General features: G+C 37.4%; 1 protein-coding gene across 6 annotated transcripts in view; it reads right to left on the bottom strand.

Annotated features, from left to right (window-relative positions):
- The window catches only part of EPB41L2 (erythrocyte membrane protein band 4.1-like 2), a 238933-nt gene that overhangs the window by 48115 nt on the left and 170064 nt on the right, over positions 1–20754 (bottom strand). For all 6 annotated transcript variants that reach the window (XM_011951634.1, XM_011951639.1, XM_011951633.1 and 3 more), the window contains exons 6-11: positions 17847–17922; positions 14177–14395; positions 12694–12781; positions 8211–8363; positions 7598–7695; positions 3551–3723 (exon numbers count right to left, since the gene is read on the bottom strand). In XM_011951634.1, coding sequence (XP_011807024.1) covers positions 3551–3723; positions 7598–7695; positions 8211–8363; positions 12694–12781; positions 14177–14395; positions 17847–17922 — 807 coding nt within the window. The remainder of the gene's footprint in view (positions 1–3550; positions 3724–7597; positions 7696–8210; positions 8364–12693; positions 12782–14176; positions 14396–17846; positions 17923–20754) is intronic.

Genomic DNA, 20754 nt, shown 5'->3' with positions numbered 1-20754 from the left:
CTCCTGCCTCAGCCTCCTGAGTAGCTGGGACTACAGGCGCCCGCCACCTCGCCCGGCTAGTTTTTTTTGTATTTTTTTAGTAGAGACGGGGTTTCACCTTGTTAGTCAGGAAGATCTCGATCTCCTGACCTTGTGATCCGCCCGTCTCGGCCTCCCAAAGTGCTGGGATTATTTTAATAAAAAAACTTCTAATAAGATTTAAATAATTTTGCCTTGGAAAGTATATGGCTATGATTAATCCTTTTGCTTACAACTATGATTTCTACACACCTATTATACATACTCAGAAATTTTGCAAAATGAAAAAATCTGACCTAGAAATGGCTTCAATGTAATGCTATTAAAATATGAATATCAAATTAAAAGTTATTAAAGTTGACAAAATGCTGACTTTGCATACTTTTAAACACTTATTAATTTCAGCATGCAGTTTCTTGTATTTTGGAGCCGATACATTTATTCAGGTCTTAAACATCTGAGAAGATTGTAGGCCCAGGCACAGAGCCCAAGATACCAAATGGCTAATTGGCCTACTCCCACAAAAAAAAAGACCACCATCGCTTTCACCTGGGCCATTCCTAACCAGCCTGCCTGCTTCCTCGCTCAATCTAATTGCTCTCTTGCATCAAATGATTTTTTTAAACAAGATAACACTGCACTCTTGTGTGCACATAAACTCACACAAACTCTTCAATGGTTTCCTAGAGCACATGGAATTAAAAAAAACCACATTCTTCACCATGGCCTCCAAGGCCCTGTACGACCTGACCCAGGCTTACCTCTCCCGCCACTTCCTAAGATCTGACTACACTTGCCTTCTTTCTGTTCCAGGACTGTATCCAGCTCTCCCTTGCCTTATAGCTTCATCGTTGCTGCCTCTGCTACCTGGAATGCTTTATTTTTAAATATCTCTTGTCCTTTCCTTGGCTGCCTCCTTGTCATCCTTCATGTCTCAACTGATCTGGTTCTTCCTCCGACAGGCCTTCCTTCCCTGATGATCCTATCTAAGTAATGTCCCTATTCATTATACGTTCCACCTTCAGGAAATCACTGGTTCCTCAACCCCCAAATGCATCTTGGTTGTTGGTTCTCTTAAATGACTGATTTGCCTTCTTTGGGGTTTGATTTTCTAATCTCGGAGGAGACGCCTTGTCCTAAAACAGGTGTTCTAGATTGATTTTCATTTTGATATTTGATCTTTAGATTGAATCCCGGTTTTCACTTGCCATGTAATCATAAGAGGATTTATTTTAATTTGCCAAACTTTAAAGTGAGGCTTATATACCTAAATTATTCTAGCCTCACTTATAAAGTAAACAGGAAAAGAAAATACAACACACGTCAACTACAACAACAAATGGTATGTTGATAAAGAGTGGCGAAGAAAATAAAGCTCAGTGCCAGGTTACAGCCTAGCTTTGCTTTGGGGGAAAAAAACGGAGAACATAAGCCCTAATCAAAGAATTCACTGGCTGTCTGGTCATGTATTGGCATTAAAAGCCTCCTATTTTTCACAATAACACAATAATCCTTTTGATGACTTACCCATCTGATGAATTACGGTGTCCAAAACACAAAGGGAAAAATAATGGATTACTGTGCCATGTTTGTTGTTTTTACTTGTAAAAATCATTGTTTTCAGATACAGACCTCCTATAACCCTCTGCACTAACTGCCCATACAAGATGGTGGATTTCCTGGAGCACAGTTTGTATACCTCAAAGAAAATGCTGTTTTACTGCTCTTTTTAAATGCTAAACTTTGCAATATAAGAGTTATATAGCCTCATAGTTTCAAACAAATGCTGAAAACAGACAGTGTTCAGAAAGAGCAATGATTTCTCTCAGGGCACTAAACAACAGTGACTGCATTTATTCAGTACTTGTATAAATTCTCTGTGGCAAGGGGCAAGACTTGTGAAATATTTACATGGGTTGGCACATTTTTCAGATTTAGCTGGAAAAGTGCTCAGTTGTTGAAGAGCTAAAAGATACTTTAGCAGCTATAGTACATTAATAATTAACTGAATTTAAATCATTTCCACAATTTTGGAAATTTGTTTAAAGCACGGTTCACCATCCCCTTGTACATTTCAGGATTTAATAACTATATACCAAAATCCCAACCAACAAATCCTGGCAAACATCTCTGTGTGTCCACCTGCATTTGTTTTCCAAGTTTTTTTTTTTCTAGGAAAAGCAGATGAAGGCAATGCATATGAATCCTTCACTATTAAGAAAGCTTTTTTTATCTGTTAGCATTATCTTGCCTGTTTTACTCTAATTATTTAGAATATAAGTTGTTCGAGTTTATATTTCAGAAAAATATAATAAACAAGAAAAAGGTTTCTGCTAATAAGTAGTAAAATATAATTTTCAAATCTAGTATTATAAATCTATATATATACATATATAGATTTTAGTTCAATCAACCAGAACTGTTGAAAAACTGTTTCTTTGGGTAGAAAATTATCCATACTAATCATTTTCTATTGCAAAGAAAGAATATTCCTTCATAAGGCATTCTAATATAAATTTAACCTTAGCTCTTTTATAGAAAACCTATTTTAACCCATTTTGGACCACATAATTTTTATATATATATATATATATTTCCATGTGTAGTTTATATAAAACTTATTTCATGTGTAGTTTACAAAAAAACTTCAATTTGTATCTAATTAGAATTCTAATAGAAAAAAAATTCACATTTATATATATTTTCTCTTGGGTTAAAGAACAAACATATTATATTTACTTTTTGTCAAAAAGCTGTATTTAAAATGAAGCCTTTGAAGCTACTAAAGCTTTCTCATATGATGCAAAGTTTGGTAAGCTTCAGTAAGTTGTTTCACTCATGAAAATTTGCTGATGAAGGGAATGTTTTATGTTCATCTGAATTAAGGTTCATATGCTACCATACCAAAAAACCCTTAGAATTACATTTTCCCATTAATTAACAGGTTCAGGAAATTGAACCACATAAAACACATCACGATCAAGAGAAATCAGTAAAACAAACGTGTCCAACATCTCATAAATGAGAACTCTTAACGAATATTTGTGTGCACTGACAATACGGATTGAGTATCACTTATCTGAAATGTTTGGAACCAGAAGTGTTGTCGATATCTAATATTTTTTGTATTTTGAAATATGCCTTATATATACTTAGCAGCTGAACACCCCAAATCTGAACATATTAAATCTGAAATGCTCCAATAAGCATTTCCTTAGAGCATATGTCAGTGCTCAAAGACTTTCTAATTTTGGAGCATTTCAGATTTTCAGATCTGGAATGTTCAACCTGTTTAAAAAAACAAAAAACAAAAAAGAAAAAAGTATGACAACTTCAAAAAACAGTAACAACTCCAAAACACAACAAAATTATTTTCTTGTAGGTGTAAGCAATAGCATTTTATTTACTCAGGGAAAAAATGGCTATCCCTGTAGGGTGTTTCTGGTGGCTTTATTAACTGGATTAACATTTTCTGACCTCACTGGATTAGAGAAAGATGAATGAAAATCAAAATTATCATAAATGTGTTTACCTCCATCTAGACTCCTGGAGACCCGTTTACTAGAAGTGCGCTCAAAGTGTGGTGCTGGCCTATCTATGAGGGTGCTGGCCTGGCGGGTCTGTGCTTGGGTGCGGCCACTATAGCGGAATTTGGACCCCAAGGTCAGGAACTTGGCTTTTGGTGGCTGCTCCGGAGAAACAAGTCTATAGGAGAAAAAAAGAGACAGAGAAAGGGGAAGCAAAATTAGATTTAATGGATTTTTTGAAAAAAACTTTAAAGCTATGTACTTTCGTATCTCATTTTAAGTATGATTACTCAAAAACTAAACTTTTTGAAGAACATTATTTATAAACCCTCCTACACACACAGCTTTATGATGATGATGATTAAATCCACATTCATGTATTCATGAATGATGTTCTTCTCAACCTTAGCAAATAAACAGTTGTTCTCAGTATATCAAAGGTTATTTATTTGTGTTAGCTTAAATCATTTATATAAACACATGTCTGAATTTTTGCTTCTAGCTATAAGCGCCAAGTAACAATCCATTACCATTAGTAATTCTTAATATTTATGCCTATTTCTCCTGGGGAGAAAACATCTAACTCAGGAATCTCTTCCATTAAGTGATTCTTTCCCATGAAGAACACGCCACACAGTGGATCTGTAGAGATGGCTAACATCCCTTCTTGCCAGCATAATTCTACTGCTTAATCCCTGGGTTCATAATGAATGAACTCATACTTTCTTGATGTCAAATATTCCCAGGCTTACACAAAAGCATGTTTTTAGTTAATGGGCCAATCTTTTCGGGAGTTCAACTGAAATTATTTTGCACTCTTTGATCAAAAGTTGACAAATATCTTAACAGAAACATAATCTCAGAGCTCTTAATTTATTAAATAGGAAGACTTTCGCTGACAATTCAAAAATATGAAGAATTCCACCAAAACTTTTCCTATCATTTACTATGGAAGAGTGATTTCTTAAAGAATTCTATCGTTTCAAGTATTTCTAGACTTTCTGTACAATTTTTTTAGAAATCACCTTCTGCAATAAAGAAAAAAAAAAAAAAAAAGAATCCCTATACAACACTCAGAATGGCAACAGGCTCTATTAAATGCTCCAAGCAAGGGTGTCAGCTCTATTCATTTCATTTCATTTCATTATTCCATTTCATTTTTTGAGGAGTCTTGCTCTGTCACCCAGGCTGGAGTGCAGTGTTGCAATCTTGGCTCACTGCAACCTCCGCCTCCTGAGTTCAAGTGATTCTCCTGGCTCAGCCTCCCGAATAGCTGGGATTACAGAGGCACGCGCCACCACGCCCAGCTAATTTTTGTACGTTTTAAAAGTAGAGACACAGTTTCACCATGTTGGTCAGGCTGGTCTCAAACTCTTGACCTTGTGATCCACCCGCCTCAGCCTCCCAACATGCTGGATCACCGGCATGAGCCACTGTGCTGGGTCGTATCAGTTTTATTATCAAATTCATGTTCCACTAATACCAATCTAGCCGATTGGCTATGAATAGATCTGTTTATAGATTAACGGCTTCAATCTGCAAGCCACTGTAATTTTCTGAAGAAATCATTTGTACCTTTCATGATAAACTGAAACAGAATAAATTACACTGATCTGATCCAAAGCAATCTACAAAGTAGGACTGACCCTTTGTGTTAGACATATTCTTTATACAGTGTTGTAAGCAATGTTATGTAAGGTTTAAAAATTTAAAACTGCTTTTGTTAACCATTATATCAAAAGTTTGCAGGAGCAAATTGGTCTACTTTTAAACTGGATTCCATGGTACATTAGCAAAAATGAGGAGGCCTGAGGCTTTGCACAGCTAATGCATCTCAGAAACTCCTGCTTGAAGAATACAAGAAGAGGACAGCACAGAGGTGAGGAATACAGGTCTCAGAATCAGGTGGCCCGGTCCCCATCTCTGCTCAGATGCCTGGCTGCTGTGCTCCTCCATAGGCACCAATCTCTAAGAATCAGTTGTCTTGCCTAGGGCGAGAAATAGACTACCACGATATAAAGCAATCAATTCTGTGTCTGACTCTACTCTAATAAATGTTTGAATGCTAGCACTTGTCATTTCTAAACAGATTATTGCTTTTTTTTTATCATTATGTGACAGGGAAAGCTGTTATCCGCCCAGTTTGGACCTGTGTCATAAATGTCATCTACTGGCTTTACATGAGCTGGCTCATGTTGTTTGTCTGAAGGAGAAATTTGTTATGGCTACCAAGAAAAATTATAAAGTTTTCAAAGATTTATATGATCAGTGTAACTGAGTCGGAGGGATTCAAGTATATTTTATGAGCTATACTTCTCCTCGAAAATTAACATATTAGTCTTGAAAAATAGATACTAGTCAATTTAACTTCCAGAAATAATCATTTGTGCCAGCTGATAATTCACAGTAAAAATAGCAAACTGTGGTACCAAACTAAGAATAATAATAATGGGGAAGATAAATCTTATGATATGCCAGAAATGGTTCTAAGTTGTTTCATGTGTTATCTTATTTCATTTTCAAAACAATTCTATGAGGTAGATACTAGTATTACTATCACATATGGATGATGGAAGGGAAGCAGAGAGGTTGGTAACTTACCATGGTCACACAGCTCGTATTTGGTAGAACAGTATTAGACCGTAAGTCCAGAGCAAAACCCTTAAAGATGAAGGATCTAGATACACAGCTAGCTAAACTGCAGTGATAGAAAACTGAGGAAATGGAGAAAACAAAGATAAGCAAACTCATGTAAAAAATATGTCCTTGAAGAAAACTATAAAAAGAGAAAAGATATAAGCTAAAGATGGCTAGATGATCAAAGATTTTATATTATATATAATATATATATATTTGTTGTTGTTAAAGAGCAAGATGTGGACATATTTTTTAAAGAGCAAGATGTGGACATATTTACTGGCCAAAGAAGCTAAAGGTACCCACTAGAGAATAAATAATTTACAAAGCAGGATACCTTGTGAGGCATGAAATGAGGGATCAAAGCAGAGGAATGATTATCTCCTCCTTGAGACAGGAGAAGAGTGAAAGAATGAATGGGAGGAGAGAGAGGTGATGCTTCATTAAAGGCAAAATGGAAGAAGGGAAGGTGCATGAAACCAAGAACACTCATGACGCACAGCTTCTACTTTCAGTGACCGGCAAAGTGGAGGGCATCAGAAGAGGAAGCAGGGGTGCCTAGGGACTCACGAGGACAATAAGCATTTGGAGTGGCAAAGGAAGTCAAAGGATAAATTGCTTGCCTAGCAGCACTGAGGATCCAGCTCATGCTGGAAATTATTTATCTGTAATAGCACTGATCCATAGAGTTGTGCTATTTTTTGTTATATAGAGTAACTGCATGTGTCACAACAATTGTGCTATTTAAGGTAGCACTTGATAGCACAGGTCCAAAAGTGGTGAGGTCAGGACACAGGACTAATCCAGGACTAGCCGACAGAGAAGGTAAATGTGCAAAGAGGAGAGTAGTTTGAGGGGGTTATAACACTCCTGACAAAGCAGGCAGACCACAGGGTTCAAGTTGGTTTGGGAAAGAAGTTAAGTCAGGAGGCAGCTGATGAGAATATCAAAGTGAAACCTGAGAGAAGGGATAGTGGAAAGAAGAATGGTAGCAGGCATGAGGCAGCGTGGCTGTGGTGGAAGGAAAGGTGGTTAGAGTCAGCAAGTGGAGCTCTAGACAGCTGCAGGGGCAGCTCAGTTCTGAATGATGACAATGCATGGACAGAAATGGACCCGGGAGGGACTGCAGACAAAGGAGAAGAGGCGAGGGGAGAAAAGAGTCCAAAGGCAGGGGGTTAATGCATCTGCCACATTTCCCACCACTACCACCTCCTAATTCACAGAGGTTACTAAAAGCAATACCAAGCTGTTTTCTTTCTTTCTTAGAAAAAAAGAGAGATGGAGTTTTACTATGTTCCCCAGGCTGGCCTCAAACTCCTGGGGTCAAGCCATCCTCCCACCTCAGCCTCGTGAGTCAGTGGAATTACAGGCGTGTGCCATTATGCCCAGCTTCTGAGCTGTTTTCCTAAAATTACCTGTAGAAAGTATGATGCTCCACGCACACTTTCCACAGTCTTTTCGCTGCCCGGTGGTTTGGCAGTTTGAATCCAATAGTACTCTCAAACTGTTCCAGCTGGAATAAATCCATAAAACAAATCAGCATATTTCCTTAAGAACTGACTAGAAGTTACTGAAAAGCATGGATTCAGATGTTTCTGTTAGAAGCAATTATTCTTCTCAAAAAAGGTAAATATTGTATATCTAATACAATCATATAAAGATGAATTTATAGACTGCAATACTATTTTCTACAAAAAGCAAGTAACAACTACTCACATAAACCAACTATCCTTCAATGTTCACTAAAACTCATTTTATTGCTTTCCTAATGATCACAACTTAATTGATTCAACAAGACAATACAAGCCTACACCTTATCGCGTTTTCTTTTCTGTAAAAAGCATGATGGTTGCTTTTTTAAAAAACAGACCAGACATATATACACTGCAATGATACCATTAAGAACCCTGACCTTTTACAATGGAAGAATAAACAGTTTATTTTCTTAAAATTTGAGAAAAGAATTTTTTAATTCATGGTCGTAAAGAGGCCGACTAAGAACAACTGATCAGAAATGTCTTTGCTTACCTCTGCTGGTCTGACTTTAATGTAGAAGTTGCTGCGTTTATAGGAAATTTTTAAGATTTTCGGCCAAGCAAAACGATTGATTCGCAGTCTGTCTTTGTAAATGAGAAGTCCATTAGCACACACGCCCAGCTTGATGTCCACACCTTCTGAGTCCTGCCAAGAATAACCCAATTAACCATGGTTAGAGCTGTGAAAGTTACACAAATCAAGAAGCTAATTAGCTCCCTCAAATCATGATCAGGACTGCCAGTTTACCAGGTTTGTATTTAAATTTTAGTGACAGTATGCACATTAATGAAAACTACGGCACACACACGTACATGTTAAATTTACACATCTTCAGTGATCAGGTGTGATTTGCCAGAGTTATGGCAACGTGACTATAGGACACAGTGCCTTCAAAAGGCGTCATGCATGTGTTCTCAAGCTCCACTGTAGGAGCTAACAGAGAAGAAAGGAAGCAGAACTAGAGATCCTGAAGATATGGGAAACAAAATGAGCTTTCCCTGTAGGCTAGTCCAGCCTCAGGGACGGGCTGTTGGCCTACCCTAAGATGTGGTCAACCATTTTCCTTTAGGTGCATTTACCTCAGATGGATTACCCTAGCTAATAGCTCTTAAAATTATGCCAATATTTTGCAAAACACCAATCCCTCACAGATAATTTCTCTTCCAGGCTGACAGTGCTGAAATTTCTGAATTCTTTCAAGCAGTTTTTCATTAACTTAGAACGCTGACATCCAGTTGTCATTAGACATTCCTTTGGCTGGCATGTTTCAAAGGACTGCAGACTATTCTTGAAGTTATTAATAGTTTTCTTTCCCTAGAGCTTTAATTTGGAATCAATGACAATCTAGAATAATCACAGGCCTAAAGGAGATGTTTTAAAAGCCAAACAAATTTATAGACAAAAGTGAAAACTTGTCTCCTCACATTTCAAGTAGTGAAGATCTAAGATGCACGTATTCAAAATATACAAATTATTGTTTATCTCTAAGAGGAGAATTGGCTCTCATTCAACATATGTAAAATTGAAGACTACCGCTCAAAGATGTTCACAGTTTCAGAAATCACAAACAATACGAAACAAATTCTCACAAAAAATGCTGTAACAAACCCCATGTTTAGTCCAACTCCCAATTTAATAAAAGGACAACATTTTGTCTGTCTTATTACTAAGAACATTTTGATACCATTTAAATCAGTTTTTCATAAATAAAAGTATAGTATTAGCTAACTGATGCCAGTTGCTTTCGCTGCTGTGACACTGGAATAATTCATATACACAAATAAAATTACATTAGACCAACTCGAGCCATTTTAAAAAATCCAATCGATTGCTTTACTCACCCTTATCTTGGCAGCCACAACTCTCTCTAGGAATAGACTAAAAAGCTGGGGTGAATCAGGCACAGGTGCCCAAGCAACTTGGCACCAGACCCCATGGTGTGTTTGCCAAAACCATCGCTGCCCATGGCCACGGGGAGCAACGCAGAAGATTGCCTGAGATGGCATGTTCTCACCACAAGTGGGGAAGCAACCCACATTTGAAACATTGAATGAGCCATCTCTAGTCTGAAGCAAACTTGGGACAGGACAAGGAAACTATTTTATCTGACTTAAAAATAGACACAACTCAGATTCAAGTAAATCAGTTGATTTTCGTTGTTCTATGTAATTATTTTAGAATTACCAGTATTTGTGTGAATAGAAACGACAGATGAAGGGTAGGAAATGAAAGAGGAAAAGGCGGGCCTCGATCCTTCATATGTAAGTTATGCCACATGGTAGCAAAATCAGAAAAATAAATGAATGAAAAGAAGCACCCTCTCTGCATTGCTCACTGCCCCATAGGAGATGGCTGGCTTTCAAATGAGTTCAGTATAAAGAGAGTTCTCGCAAAGGATCAGGAGAGGAAGGAAAGGGAGGTCAGGGTGTTTAATACCCAGATTCCCTCCCTACGTGGTCACCTCAGGCTGACCGTGTCCCTCTGACAATGGCTCCCCGCAAAAGTCTTCTCCACACGTCTGTCCTTGGGAGTTTTGGAAACCACTCTGCCCTCCCTCCTTCAGACAGACCTAGAGTGATTAGGATAGCTGCAGGTATTAGCCCGGGGCTACCACCAGTGTCCTGCTTCTCTTATGGTTTCTCTGCACCTTTGTTGAGATTCCTTTTATTTAACACTCTCCAACTCATCCTAACATGAATATGACATTACAAACTCTTCTAATTAAAAAAAAATCTGATTTTAAGTCAATGAAAAATTTTAAAAGACATAAAACTTTAAACAACATGAAATATGAAAAGTTCTTTTAAACTGCCACATATATTCTTTTCAATAAGCCACAAGTATCTTGCTTATCAAATATTATCTAAGGAGTCTATCAGATGATAAACAGAATGAAGGTTACCTTGAATTTTTTTAGTGTTCTGCTCCTAACTACACAGCAAGAAAGAATATTATACTTAGAACAGAGTCCACAATTTCTTACTTTTCTCAGACACAACATTAAAAACAAGAATCCGGAAATCTTAATTGGTTTCTAACTAATGATCAACAAAGTAGAGCTGCAAGATTTACATGTGGCAAGAATGGCAGGGTCTGGAGAAGGAGAGGTTTGGTAGGTCATTTTGGTCCCAAACTTATTTTTTCCTTCCTCCCTATTTCTGTTTCTTGACTAACCTAGCCTGTCCCCATTATACAGAAAACGATCTGAAAAACACTAGAGTGTTAAGACAATCTGTTTCACCTCCTACTAGGATTTGTCAGAAGGTGTCAGGCAGATGGACCGTTTAACAATACACAGCCTTAAACAAGTCATTCTGTGAACTGTTTTATGTAGCTGTAAACTAAAAAACATTCAAACTTTAAATGAGATGGTATACTTCTAAGAAATGAGATGGTATGAAAGTACTTTTCAACACAAAGGGCATACAGCATCTAGTAGTTAAAAACGATGCTGCCAGAGACTACTTAATGACAGAAAAATCTTATAATAGCAAGTTAAAAAAAAAAACAACTAACAAAAATGATGCTCATAGTATGACCCCATTTTTAGAAGGCATGTGAATGCAAGTGACCAGGTATCTAAAAAAGAAGAAAAAAGGTATTAAGAGTGCTTATTTCTGCATAAAAAGATTTACGTGATCTTTAATTTCTTCTGTTTGTCTCTGTTTTCTATGATGAACATGTATTAGTTTTATAATAAAGAAAAATATTTAAATAAAGGAAGCCACTGAGGAGAAACAGTGCTTTGTAAATATGAAGTATGATTAATAACACAAATGCAAGAATTATTAATCAGAGGCCTAGGGAGGAAAGACATCTTTGTGTGGCGAGCTTTCCGAGATTTCTCAAATCATATAATCTGGGCTTCTAAACAACATCTACGGATTGGCAGGGTCTTTTAAAAGCAGGCAACCATAAGAACACGTTGACTCTGGACATATATTTTTAAAACCAAATCCATAGTTTACCTTGTCTGTCATTCTCCTCCTTGACTCTCCCCACTACATAATCATCTAAACTAGAACCATGAAGTAAGTGACACTGTTACTGGCAAGCAACTATAGTAATGTGCACTTACACATTTCACTTTTTGACTTAATTCTCTATGAACAGGATTCGTCTATTCATAACTCGTACCCTGTGAGTGTCGTTAGTACACTGGAATGTTGATGCTCGCAAAAATGTGTATGTTACTACTGCCTGATTTCTTGTGTAACGTGGCCTATGACGTTCTGTTGTGTGGTATGTTTCTCAAGTCCCCCCTTAAAAACGTAAATAAATGTCTTTTAAATAACTTTTACAATTATTTCTTCAAGCATATTTTTGAGATTTTGATCTTTTGGGATTATGGTGTTCGTTCAGGATTATGATTGGCTTCCCATGTCCCCGCTGTCCCACTCTTTTACCACCTTTCAAATTAGACTGAAGGTGCTTTATCACCCAGAGCCTGGGCCGGCCTACATTATCTTTCACAAAGTACAAAACATACCTATAGGGAAAAGACCAACTCTAGGGCTCCTTCATCACACAGAAGCTTTTGGGAAAGTGGTCCTATCCGTGCTGCTTTTGCTCTTTCATGGTTGCTAAGGTCTCCTCTCCTCTCCCAAGACAGAGGTGGGAGAGGGAACTGGGACAGACACAGCACAGAAGCTGAGATGCAGAATAAACCAGGATAAGAGGTTTAAAAAAAAAAAAAAAAAAAAGGCTGACAAGGTGTGTCACAGTAAGCACCTATGAAAGGGCATTAATTAAAAAGACTGGGAAAAGAAGTAGTAGGGGGTGAATACATGGTCCCTCCCACAACCATACACCCTGTAATTAGTCACCAAGGAAATATTCCAGAGACCCTCAACTGAAGGCAGATATCCTTATATCCTTTCCCCAAAAATAAGCTGTGCTATCCTGAAATTGGAGCCCTCTCAACACTTCAGTCAACAGACTGCTATGATGCTACTTCCCGTTACATTTACAGTACCTTGGCATGATGTAGGTCAACACCGTACATGGAAAGCCTCTTTGCATTTTCTAAGAACTGGGAATCAGCTTGTGCTGGAGATAAGCCCCTGAGAATCAAAAGAAACAGTATTATCTTATTAATGGATGCAGAGCAAATGTAGTCAGAATGGGAGGAGTGTCTGTACTCAGAGGGTTTGGAGGAGAGGAAGTAACCCAGCCAAGTCTGCAGAAAATTAGGAAATAGTAAGAAAACAACTCTCAACCTCTAGCATTTTTCTCTTAAGATCCTGTAATCTAAACCTGCTAAACTGCCTGGAGGTACACCTCCACTCTTACTTCTTTTATCTTAAAAAGTTGCTTTTGATTATTTCCACTGAGGAAAAATGCCCCAGCAATAGGGTACAACATAAGTACTGGAGAATAAAAAACAGTGATCTCATCTTTCTGTGATAAACATATTCGTACTCCCTCACTTCATTTCACTAGAGTTGATTATAATAAAGATTGAAATTACTTGTATTTGATTTTCTACCTACGACAGGTAACACAAATCACATTCTGTCCATACTAAAATTATTTCCATTCCTATCTATATGCCCAACTAAATAAACTTTAAGCTCCTAAAGAACAAGACCATGTCCCATTAATTTTCACATTCCCCATGGCATGTCAGTACCTGATATTTCATATTAGAATTATACAACAAATGTCTATTGAGTAGAATTTAAGTAAATTAACAAGAAAATATTTAGAGTCAAATACCATATTTATTGTTTTTTAAAGAAAAAAAAATCAATGAATGTGGCCTGTTTAAAAACCTAATTTTTGAAAGTTCCTTGCAGATCACTTTAGTAAATATTTAATAAAACTGTAACTTTGCAATATACAACAAATTATCATTTTGTAGTTAGCGTTATAAAAATTTGTGTAAAAAGTCCATTTTCTTTTCACACACATATAAATGTTCTCGAAGCGTAATATGGTATTAATGTAATGTAAGTAATCTTAGCTAAACCAATGGGTCATCTTCCAGTGGAACTACCTGTACATTTCAGCTACTATTCCTATGTCCATCACCACCTACACTGGTAATTCAAATCCCAATGCCTCCTTATCTCCCTAGCTTTCTTACCACATAGAGTAATGAGGACAATTATAAGGCAGAAGAAATACAACGTAAATGTCAAATAAGTATGTGGGCATGTTTGTCTCCAATGTGTATATGTTAAGGGGACAGGGAGAAAAAGGTGTCATGGGGAAAAGTACATTTTTCCAATACATGAAAACACAGTCTCACGAGCATAGTTTCTCATACGATAGTCGTAAAAATAATGAAAGGATACCTCAAGGGCTCCACGTTGTCTTGATTAGTGCTAGGTGAAGATCCAAAAGGAAAAATTGGATAATCCTGTAAATCGTGCTTAAACATCTAGTAAGTGCTACAAGAGAAGCTATTTAAATCTACCATGGCCATTCTCTCACCAGTAAGCAAGGCAACAGACCTGTGGGTTTTGTGCAGCTCTGCCACCTTCTCTTCCAGCTCCTTAGTCTGAGTAGGGGCAAACTGGAATTCACTGAGGTCGATGCTGCCATGTTCTTCTGGGTCATAGTCACCAAGTTCAGCCTGCAGGGTGTAGGATCCCAGGAGAGCATGAGTCACAAAAGAGCAGGGCAGGCGGCCAGAGGCAATGTCCTGCCGGAGCTGAAGGCACAAGAAGTATCTGTGAGGAGCAGAGGGAGAAAGGGGTCAGAGGAGAACCATCAGGTGAGACTGGAACACTCACAGTCCTTAAAACCAAATATCCCTTTGAAAACAAATATACAATATAGGCACTCTTCATATCCATAGCAAAAATCATCTTCTCTAATAAAAAGCCTCAACGTGTTCCTTGGGCTTCTTAATTTGTGGCTTATGTATAGAAACTGGAGAATAAAAAACAGTGTCCAGAGGCTGCTGCCTCAGTGTCCAGAGGCAGTGTCCAGAAACTGAGTCCAGAAGGCTAATTTATATGTATATATATACAATGGAATGAAAATTCTAAACTGCTGTTCTAGTAACAGTCAGTCTATGATTACTATGAAGAGTTTTGTGACTGAAGTAAAAATTTCAATCACTTAAACTGTCTCCTTGGATTTCAAATTGTAATAAAAATTACCCCTCAAAAGATGTAAAGATTAATGGATTAAAAAAAAACTAGTCTTAATCATTTCTAAGAAAAGCTAAAGTCACCTACCCTTTATCATCTTGACCCTTTTGATACTAATTTCTTATTTTCCAGAAACACCTTTAACAACAATTATTGGTAAATCTACTTTGAAGCCCTTACCTGTCCACTTACCCCATCTAAAGCAGTAGCTAGCTCAGTTTAGTAGAAAAGGCCTGGGCTTTGAAGCCAGGAAGACCTGACTCTATATGACCTTGAGCAAGTTAATTTACTTTAAGCCTAAGGGTAATTTCCCACCTGTAAGATGCTAAGAACTCTACCTCCCTTTGAAGATGAGCATGAACATTAGATAATACAAACAAAATATCTGGCAGAGCCCTAAGAATCAGTAACTAGTAGCTCTAATAATTAGTGGCTATAATAATGTTTCTCATTCAATGTTCCATGTGGCTCACTACAGTTATAAAAGAATTTCCGTTTTCCATGAAATAAAATGCAGAAACACGTGATATATAATCTGTGGTTCCCCAGCCACCCCCCGCCCCGCCCTTTTTAGCCCCACTACCAATTCCTCTTGGTAACATTTTAAAATGTGATTTCTACTCTCCAATTTCACCACTTGCTATGGTCACCACGGATCCTCCCAAATCAACAGCAGAGTCCTCATTCTTTAAGACCTTTTAGGGACTGGCATTCATACTGGCAGCTGTCCATCTTAGTCCTGTGGACACTTGCCTGGCCTGGGTTTTAGGGCCCAATCCTCTTCCTGCTCTCTACTCTACACAGTCAAATGGGGAGTGCTGGCCTCTGGTCCAGGCCTTGTTGTTACTGGGTCAGAGAGCACAACCCAGCACATGGGGCCAGTTCAGTTTGGAACCTGGATTACCACTCAAATACATTATCAGGCAGGGCAGGGGCTCTGTTTATCATCACCACAGTCCCACAGTTACTAAAGGGCTTGCCGCACGACAAGTGTTCAGTAATTGAGAGACTAAAAGTCTTCTCGCTATCATTACAGTATTTTGAGTATTTTATGCCTTGCAGAAGTTCACGTTTTAAGGAGGATCATTTGTTTCTTTGGCCCATAGAAAAACGTAAGCATAACTGTACATACTTCAGAAAACTGAATTTTCAACCATGGGTCCAGGTTATCCTCAAATTCTCTAATCAACAACAGTGATAGTTCTCCACATTTTACGGCAGTTTTAGAACCTAAACACAAATATTTCATCTTGTTGCTTCCTATTATTGTCTCTGTTTTTCACATTAGTCCTTTCCTCTGTTTTCAGAGCCTAAGTCTAAACCCTAAAAACTTCAAACAAAAAATGGCATGAGCTTCCTGAATTACCCAACTGCACCTTCACACAGCACTATGAAGCACTCTTCAAACATTATTCGAGATAGTGTTCTTGCCCTTCTCAGAAGCCTACCCCACCTTCTAAATGTTCATTCAAGTCATGGTGAAGATTTCAATCATGACATTTAAGCTGCCAGGCCACAAGTACAGGCAGGTGGCTGTTCTCAGGCTGCACCACTGAGACCTTTAGTTAGCTGAGCAGACTATATTGTTCCTCCCACTAGACAGGGAGATTGTTCAAGTTCCGGAAAACCAAAGTACTTACTGATGCTACAAACTTGCAGTGACCAAAGGATTATCATTCCCCAAACAAATTACTGCAAGGAGGAGTGTATGTACAGACAGCGTTGGGTCACAAAGCCCCAATCACATGCACTGTTCAGAGGCATCCTGCAGTGAAGCTCTGCACCCTACACACCCCGCTCGGTCAGGTTTTATGCTCTAGGTAGCTCACTGTGCAGTTACAAAGTTACTATTTTTTTACTAGGTGAAGCTAATTCATTCAGAGCTTAATTAGCACATTCCTATTCAGCAACAAGTAGTTTAAAAAAAAAAAAAAAAGGCCAGCCTGCTATGTATCCAATATTGGAAAGAAATCTCCATCCTTCCTATTTCACATGGATATTATGTTCTCTTAAGCACCTCCACAACTTGATGTCTGACAACAAAACTGCCCTAGCAGAGAGCATCAAAGATACAGGAACTAAAGATAAGCAGACTCTTTTGCTAAGCCCCTCTAGTTTTCTAAAAGTCATGCACTGCACACAGTGTCAAATAAGTATGTGGGCATGTCTGTCTCCAATGTGTGTATGTTAAGGGGACATTTGGCCATGTAAATAACCTTTTTAAAACATGGTATATAAAAATTACCCTTTAAAAAAAAATCCTTTATACTTCCTCTTACTAAAGCTAAGAAATGCTATCCCTGGTACTCAGTGTAATCGGGCTAAGATTAAGGTACTTGCTGATTGATTCACAATGTTTCTGGTACCCAGTCTAATCAGGCTAAGATTTCAAGGTACTTGTTAATTCACAATGTTTCTTGGTTGCCATGCAAGTACTCAGAATCAATAAATATTCTCTTGTTCCTAAACAGAATCCTTTCTTTGCAATTTAAGTGTATGTTCTTATAGCTCACACAATCTCCAAGGAGATGGAAATGAACTAGCTATTGACTCTACATAAGAAATCCCACCTTGTTTGGTTCTGGAGGGAGAAGAGAGAAAGAAATTACCAGTTCAATTGGCCTTTTAAAATAATTTCATTTTTCTAACCTCGTATCATCTTTGTAATATGAGACTAGTATATAGGCACACATGAGTTACATACAATAAAAATGACCTTGGTATTAAAATCTCAAATATTAAATATTAGTGACTTTTAAAAGTATAGAAAACAAAGTTGTCAGCCGTATCATTTTAAAAATTTTCATTACTAGAATATAAATGAAGAAATTAAAGAAAGTGAATAAAATTTTTGAAACTGTCAACATTTCAAACTATTTGGATGTACCCAATTTCAAGGAAACTTCTAAAACTTAAGAAAAACTGTTTTGGTTTTCAATCCTGAAATTACCACTATGCTCCCAGGGCACAGAAATAAATGAGAGCTGTAAGGAAAGACTCATTTTAAAATGCAAATATAAAGTACCTGGTGATATCTTCAGTCAATTGAGAAGGATCAGGAGGATAAAACTTCACATTAAAAGTGAATAGCCAGGGAAGGTCTGTAATTATTAAATATCACAGTTATGCACCCAATTAACAGAAGAATGACTATTGTGATAAAATTTAAAGGTCAAGGATCAAACAGTACAGACTAATCCAACTATAAATCAGCGTGCAGAATTTTATTTTTTATTTAAATTAAAATTGCTTATAAAATAAAAATGAAATAAAAAATAAAATAGAAATCAATTACATGAATAAGCCACTATTAAAGTGTAAATAGGTTCTCTTTCTTATAAACATTCACTGGTACCTCAACATGTGTTTTATATGGTGATGTATTACACAAAAATTTTAATATAACCTCCATGTAATAGTTATGAGGTAAGATTTGATTTAACCACAGGATCTCCTGTTGCCAAATATTCTTTACCCTTTAAAAAAAAAAAATCAGGATTTCTGCATTGTTGTGGGGAAGGAGAGTAATGATCAAGAGATAATAGCTATTCAAAAAATTATTAATGGGCTATTTGAAGAAGGTGTTAAAAGAGATCCCAAGAAAGGAAAGCATGGTACAATTTCATGATACTTTAGGACAATACAATTATTTCCCAGGTTTTATAGAGTAGGTGTAAATATATTTGTATATAACAAACACTTTGCTGTACTGTGCCATAAAGAATGAAAAAATCAAGCAACCATATCATAAGTGGCTTGTTAAAAGTTAAAACACTGCTATCTATACATTAAAATTTAACTACTATTTTGATAGATCACATGTAGTATAGCTTTAAAAAAGTAAAACTATGGGGGAAAGGGCAGGTAATATTTTCCTAAAGGGATCCAAACAATTCCACTAGCCTGAATTTAGAGTTTGACTTCAAGTTCATAATATTTTTAAATTAAAAAAAAATTGTGTGTGTGTGTATATATATAAATTATTCCTTTTTTTTTTTTTTTTTTTTTTAAAGACAGGGTCTCACTCTGTTGCCCAGGTTGCAGTGCCATGGCATGATCACAGCTCACTGCAACCTCAACCTCCCAGGCCCAAGTGATCCTCCCATCTTAGCCTCCCAAGTAGCTGGGACCACAGGCATGCACTACGATGTCCGGCTAACTTATATTTTACTCTTTCAGAGATGGGGTCTCCCTAAGTTGCCAGGCTTGTCTTGAATCCCTGGGCTTAAGCAATCTTCCCACCTCAGCCTCCCAAAGTGTTGGGATTACAGGCATAAACCACCACACCCAGCCACGTTATTCCATTCTATATGTATTTAAAGACCTCATGAGATGTTTAATTTATGAACCTGAAGAAAAATTCCTTGAATCCCATTCTCTTGTTCAGTGTGGCATTTTGTCCTTTGTCTTACCATCAGCACACTACATTTTCACTCACTTACATATTTATTAAATGGCTACTGTTATATACACAGGCATTTTTGCTGGATTTTGGCTCAATGCACTACTATTCAACCAATGAAGTCAGTCCTGCTGAACTTAAGAAGCAGATTTCAGTTCTGCTTTACACATTTAAAACATAATACTGGGATATAAGATTTTCCCGAATATCAAGATATATGAGGTTTCTTGGCCTATAGCGCCATGCTGACTGTCAAATATCCACGCATCGTGTTTATGTAAGCATTACTCAAGGTGACTGTTAATTTCTAATTAAGTACAGTTATCACAGGATTATCATTTCTTAATGGCTCCTTGTTTGTTTTCTAGGTAACAACACTAGCACATGCTTGCCTTCAAAGGACTTGGAGACATTTCCACTAGACCACATATTTTCGAATATACTTCCAAATCTAAAAGCTGTTGAAATGTACCAAGAATGCTAAGCTTTTTTTAAACTGACAAATAAAAATGGTATACATTTATGGTATACAATATGATGTTTGAAAATACGTATACATTGTGGAATGGCTAAATTAAGCTAATTAACATATGCATTACTCTTCACATACTATTTTTGTGGTGAGAGCACTTAAAATCTACTCCCTTAGGCCGGGCGCGGTGGCTCAAGCCTGTAATCCCAGCACTTTGGGAGGCCGAGATGGGCGGATCATGAGGTCAGGAGATCGAGACCATCCTGGCTAACACGGTGAAACCCCGTCTCTACTAAAAAATACAAAAAACTAGCCGGGTGAGGTGGCGGGCGCCTGTAGTCCCAGCTACTCCGGAGGCTGAGCCAGGGGAATGGCGTAAACCCGGAAGGCGGAGCTTGCAGTGAGCTGAGATCCGGCCACTGCACTCCAGCCTGGGCGACAGAGCCAGACTCCGTCTCAAAAAAAAAATCTACTCCCTTAGCAGTTTTCAAGTTAAACTTTTAACTTAATTACATATTATTTTCATCATAATTTTTACCTAGGTGTTTATAAAGTCCTTCTAGCTACAGAAATGTTTACATACGAGTCATATGCAAGCCTTGGGCATACAGTCTTATTTATGTTTGAGGACATAAAGGTTTTAAGGCAAATTTTAAATGAGAATCATTAAGTTGTTGGTTGTCACAGGTAACTCAAAAAAGATTAATATTTATCTTCACTAACTGCCTATGAGCTGAAAAATAAAATTTAAAGAAGAGACCAACAATAGAATAGGCAGCTTTTTTGTCCATTTTAATACAGGAAGTAAGAGGTAGATACAACTGCTAAAGCTTTATTTCCTCAGCCTCTTTCATGATGGGTGCAGTTCAGGATACCATTTAAAGAACTGGGTCCAATAGTTTTTAAAAGTCTAATCTCACTGTTATTCATACTGCCAAACCACAAGGGTAAAAGTTCTGAAATAACTTTTTGAAACTTCACAGATAATCAAAACGTAAGAACGTGATTCATAATCGGCAAGAAGTTTCGCTTCCAAAAGTTAGGAAATCTCCATGACTC

This window comes from Colobus angolensis, unplaced genomic scaffold, assembly GCF_000951035.1.
Source record: "Colobus angolensis palliatus isolate OR3802 unplaced genomic scaffold, Cang.pa_1.0 Scaffold322, whole genome shotgun sequence".
NCBI lineage: Eukaryota > Metazoa > Chordata > Mammalia > Primates > Cercopithecidae > Colobus > Colobus angolensis.
Note: the sequence above shows the minus strand (reverse complement) of the source record. Positions and strands in the feature narration are given on the sequence as shown.